Below are 5,203 nucleotides of genomic sequence, written 5' to 3' on the forward strand. Positions count from 1 at the left end.
CCCAGCACATTCCAGCCTTGGCACATCGTCCTCTGCAGGGATCGCCTCCCTCTTCAGTCCTTTCTGTGGCCAGGTTCTGCTCCTCCTGCCAGAACTATCTCAGTCCTCACCTCCCAGCAGTGAATGGGAGCAGGGTGGGTGGGGAGCAGCGTCATGCCTTGGGAAAACACAAACCACAGCTCACATGACAAACCCCCATGTGCGCAGTTAACAGCCCTCATCTTTTTTCCCCCTTTGGAGTGCACATAGGGCAATCAACTCTTCGCAGGTTTCTGTGACTTTCCTTGCTTTAGCATGGAAGGTCCCATGCCCCAGGAAACCCCTCAACTGGGACTGAGCAGCTTTGAAACATGAAGCTCTGAGTCCCATGAGCCCTCAGCCCACATGCGCATTACACTCACTATGCACACACTGCAGGGACCCCTTATAGATCTGTGATCCCCTCTAGCCGGGCTCAATCCTGGAACACTGCTCTATCCTGTCTGCAGAGTGCTTAGCAGAGGAAGGAAAGGGAAGAAAAGAAAGAGGGAGGGAGGGACGGGAGAGAGGGATCATTTTACGTGGGCACAGATGAGGGACGAGCTCTCACACCAGGCAGTGAGAAGCCTGAGGAAGGAATGAAGCAGTCTGTCTGTTATAGCAAGCAGCACGTCTGTCCTGACACAACCTCTGTGGGTCCTGACCCCCTGCCCCAGGTTCCAGGGCCCCAGACCAAACTGTGCATTTCTTCCCACCTGCAGGTGTGGTCGCCGCTGTGGCCATCGTTCTGGTCAGCCTGATCTTCGTTGTACTATGCTACGTGTACCGGCACAAGGGTACATACCATACCAACGAGGCCAAGGGCACGGAATTTGCTGAAAGTGCAGATGTGGCTCTACAGGGTGACCCTGCCCTCCAGGACGCCGGTGACAGCAGTAGAAAGGAGTATTTTATCTGAGGGACATGAGACCTCACCTCCCTGAGTGCCTCCTCCAATTCCACAAAGGAAAATGCACCCCACCACCACTACCGGCATCACCAGGCAGACCTGCCTCCTCCCAAGATACACACCTAGAATACTAGGTGCCTGCTTGGGGAGGAAAAGAGGAGGACCCAAGATGCATGAAGCCTCTCCCAGGGACCCAGTGAGGCAGCGGCCACCCACGAGGCCAGCCTTTGTTCTGCCAGGGAGAAAGGAAGAATGGGCACACGGGTCTCTCTGGGCAGGATGTCATCTCATTGTCGTGAAAGTCGGTGTTGGGGTGAGTGGGGTGGGTGGTCCAGGGGCTGGAGAAGCAAGGAAGTGAGTCATCCATACACTGACTGGGATAATGTCAGTCCTTGACATTTGGGGGGAACAGCAGGTGCCAGAGCTAAAAGGTATCTTTGTCTCCCATTGATCCAGCTCGAAACAATTGGAAATAAATTTGAAATGTAACTGAGCACTCAGAGTNGTACTATGCTACGTGTACCGGCACAAGGGTACATACCATACCAACGAGGCCAAGGGCACGGAATTTGCTGAAAGTGCAGATGTGGCTCTACAGGGTGACCCTGCCCTCCAGGACGCCGGTGACAGCAGTAGAAAGGAGTATTTTATCTGAGGGACATGAGACCTCACCTCCCTGAGTGCCTCCTCCAATTCCACAAAGGAAAATGCACCCCACCACCACTACTGGCATCACCAGGCAGACCTGCCTCCTCCCAAGATACACACCTAGAATACTAGGTGCCTGCCTGGGGAGGAAAAGAGGAGGACCCAAGATGCATGAAGCCTCTCCCAGCGACCCAGTGAGGCAGCGGCCACCCACGAGGCCAGCCTTTGTTCTGCCAGGGAGAAAGGAAGAATGGGCACACGGGTCTCCCTGGGCAGGATGTCATCTCATTGTCGTGAAAGTCGGTGTTGGGGTGAGTGGGGTGGGTGGTCCAGGGGCTGGAGAAGCAAGGAAGTGAGTCATCCATACACTGACTGGGATAATGTCAGTCCTTGACATTTGGGGGGAACAGCAGGTGCCAGAGCTAAAAGGTATCTTTGTCTCCCATTGATCCAGCTCGAAACAATTGGAAATAAATTTGAAATGTAACTGAGCACTCAGAGTCAAATGGCATCACCGTAATTGTCTGGGGAAACATAAACACCACCCAGAGCTTGCTTCCCACCCACATGACTTTGTGTTTTCTGATGGCATCTGTGCGGGGGATGGCTAGGATGCTCCCATGGGCCAGTTCTCTGAGAGCGCAGACCCAGACCATGCAGCCGGCTCCTGGTCCTGCTGAGGAAGGGAGGTCGAGTGACCAGCATTCCCTCCCCAACATGGCATCAGCTGCATGAAACAAATGAAGGGGTGAGGTGTCCCTCCAGAAATAGATTGTCCCAGCGGCCAGAGCCTTGGCTGAAGCATTGACTTTCTAATGCACAATTTTATAAAATAGCGGACATGTTAACAAATCTGAGTGAGCCCATCCTTACCAAAATGCCGGTGACAATGGCATTGAGTGGTGGAGCACATGCGTCCCTGCTTCCCTTTTCTGGTCCCAGACCTTGAGCAACTTGCTTGACTTCTCTTGCCCAATGTCCTCCTCCCTCCAGTGAAAATGGTGCTAGTAATGGAAGCTCTGTGAACCTGAGTCCCAGTGGTGAGGGCAGGCACCAGTGTGCCCAAGGCTCTGTGCTCACTACCTTCTGATGTCCATCACTGGCACTAATCAGAAAGTGTGTGTGTGTTAGTTAGCAAACCTTCCCCATTGCACCACATCTAAGTGCTTCCTGAGGAGCAACCATGATTGAAAATGAATAGCAGAGAGAGAAGATGTACTCGTTAATCATTCCCTCCCATGCCAGTCTTTCTAAAATTCCAAACAGCTCAATGATCACTCAGAAACCAGCAGCTCCAAGATTAAGTCTGCACCCCAGGGGTCCAGGGTCACCTCAGGAGCCCCCTGCAGCTCAGGTTATTGAGGCTGCACTGTCTCCACCTGAGGGTCAGCAAAAAAGTCCCTCATCTCTCTCCCTAAGATGAAGATGGGGATCTAAGCTCAGCCTGGAAGGCCACCAATACAAGGAGCTGGAGGTGGAAAGGCTGTGGTGGGGAGAGATGTAGAGAGAGCCTGCAGAAGCTGATGATGGCTGGAGCCTGGTCCAAAGGCCAGACCCTTCTCTGGGTGACCTGAGCTCCCCGGACCTGCACTTTCTCATCTATAAAATAAAGGACTTGGCTATATCCATATGTCTCAAACTGTGATCTATAGACCACCAGCCTGGCAAAATGATTATAGAATCATTTCAACAAAATGGTATTCCATGTGCAAATAAATTTGGAAAATGACATATTAAGGGAATTTAAGCCAGTGCAGGGCTTCTCAGCATCTTGACTAGTCCAAAGTGGACCATGGCTTGGGGCAGGGGAGAAGAGTAACGCAGCATTTCCCAAACACATTTGGGCAGAGACCTCATTCCTTCACAGAATACCTGTTATAAACTTGTGTACCGATTGTTCCTTGGAACACATTTGGGAGACACGATACTAAACAACCCCTCACATCTCTTTCGGTTGTGACATCACTGCAGGGTCTTGAGTGTAGGTGGGCATAAGCCCTTGTCTTCAAGGCTTGTGAGCACAGATGTCTGTCCAGTGGGCACAGAGGTGACACCCAGAGCCCACACACCACCTTGGTTTGGAAAAGGCTCCAGGGAGAGGATGACCCTGGAGCCCCTGAGCCTCCCTGGGGGCTGGTACCCTGTGGGGAAGGGAGACTGGTCACTTGTCCTCCCTCCCTGGGCAGCCCAGGAGCCATCTTTTCTGCCTGTGCTCATGGAACTGGCCAAGGATCCCAGCTCCTTGGCCCCTCTCCTCCCCTGCATTAACCCCTCATCCTCACTCTCTTTCCTGCCCACTGTCCTGAAGAACTACTGAAACCCACTGGGTCCTGGGCCCAGCCAGAATCAAGCCCAATAGCAGCAAGCAGCCATGACACAGAAGCTGCAGGCCCAGGTCATCCAAGGTGGCCCAGTCCAGTTGCCACTAAGAGGGTTGCTGTCACAGACTAACTGCAGAGGAGAGATGGCCACACTGAGAAGTAGAGCAGCTTAATGAGATGATGCACGTGCAGCTTGCACGCACATACACATGCAGCCAGTGCACACTGGTGGATGATAAATAATGCTCCCTCTGGTCAGGCACCTGCTTGCTTTATCTTTAATCCCTCCCCCAACAGTGCACTATAGTCACACGGCAGGACCACAGCACATCTTGATTGGGGTAAATATGCACAAGTATGCACACACAGAAGTTTCCAAAAACTGTTTAAGGAGGCAAGAGGAAAGGAAAGGAAGAGAGGGGAGATAAATAGAGGAGATGGGGAGAGAAGGGCTGGAAAAAGAGGGAAGGGCTGGAGCACACTCTGCAGGGAATCCCAGCTCCTTTGCATCTGAGCCTCCTTTAACCTTCACAGTAACCCTGGCAGGGGGATATTCTCCATCTCCCCCTTCAGATCTGTAGAAACTAAGGCACGGAATGGTCAAAGGGCTTGCTGGAGGCCACTCAGCTTCTAATGGCAGAGGGAGCATTTGAACCCAGACCTGTCTGGCAAGGGGCTTGGAGAGAAGACCCTCCTCCCTTCGGCATGCTGAGGGTAATCAGCAGGACTTCTTCCACAGCAGAGCAGGTGGCACCAGGACTCCTGGATGCTGGAATGACCCATCAGAGCTGGGATCAGAGCACCCCAAGCCAGGTCTCAGCCATCCTAGGTGAGCACTGGCCCAGAATGAGAGGCTACTCCAGTGGTGGGAGAGGAGGACCAAGTGGAGCCTGTCTGCCCTTCGCAGGATGATTAGGAAGCTCTTGGCAGCAGGCGTTGTGGGGTCATTCACACTGCATCCACACCTCAGGCACCCAGGAAGCTGCCACCCAGATCACTCTTAAAAGGAAGATGATCAGCTAGATCACAGCATGCCAAATCATCTGTACTAACCATTCTGGGGTGATTTGTGCTTCTTAACAGTATTCATTGCTAAAATAAGAGTGATGAAATTTCAGACCCGGAGACATAGATAATATGCATGTGCATCTGAGTATCTAGCTGCAATCCACCCACATGTATTAGGTGCCCATGTAAGTGTGGGATTACACAGCTGAATACAACAAATCCTGCCTTGAGGGGTCTGAGGCTCATTGGGAATGATAAGCATGTATACGGCCTTAAAGTGCTATAAATGCTGAGAGAG

The 5,203-nt window shown here is 52.4% G+C and overlaps 1 protein-coding gene across 1 annotated transcript in view; it reads left to right on the forward strand.

Moving 5' to 3' along the window:
• Positions 1-1,209, forward strand: part of LOC103608963 (glycophorin-C-like) — a 43,800-nt gene extending 42,591 nt beyond the window's left edge. Inside the window, exon 3 of the mRNA XM_008593346.1 lies at positions 741-1,209. Coding sequence (XP_008591568.1) covers positions 741-937 — 197 coding nt within the window. The 3' untranslated portion in view covers positions 938-1,209. The remainder of the gene's footprint in view (positions 1-740) is intronic.
• Positions 1,210-5,203: the final 3,994 nt, after the last annotated feature.

The sequence above is a fragment of the Galeopterus variegatus genome, unplaced genomic scaffold, assembly GCF_000696425.1.
Source record: "Galeopterus variegatus unplaced genomic scaffold, G_variegatus-3.0.2 Scaffold9021, whole genome shotgun sequence".
Classification (NCBI taxonomy): Eukaryota; Metazoa; Chordata; class Mammalia; order Dermoptera; family Cynocephalidae; genus Galeopterus; species Galeopterus variegatus.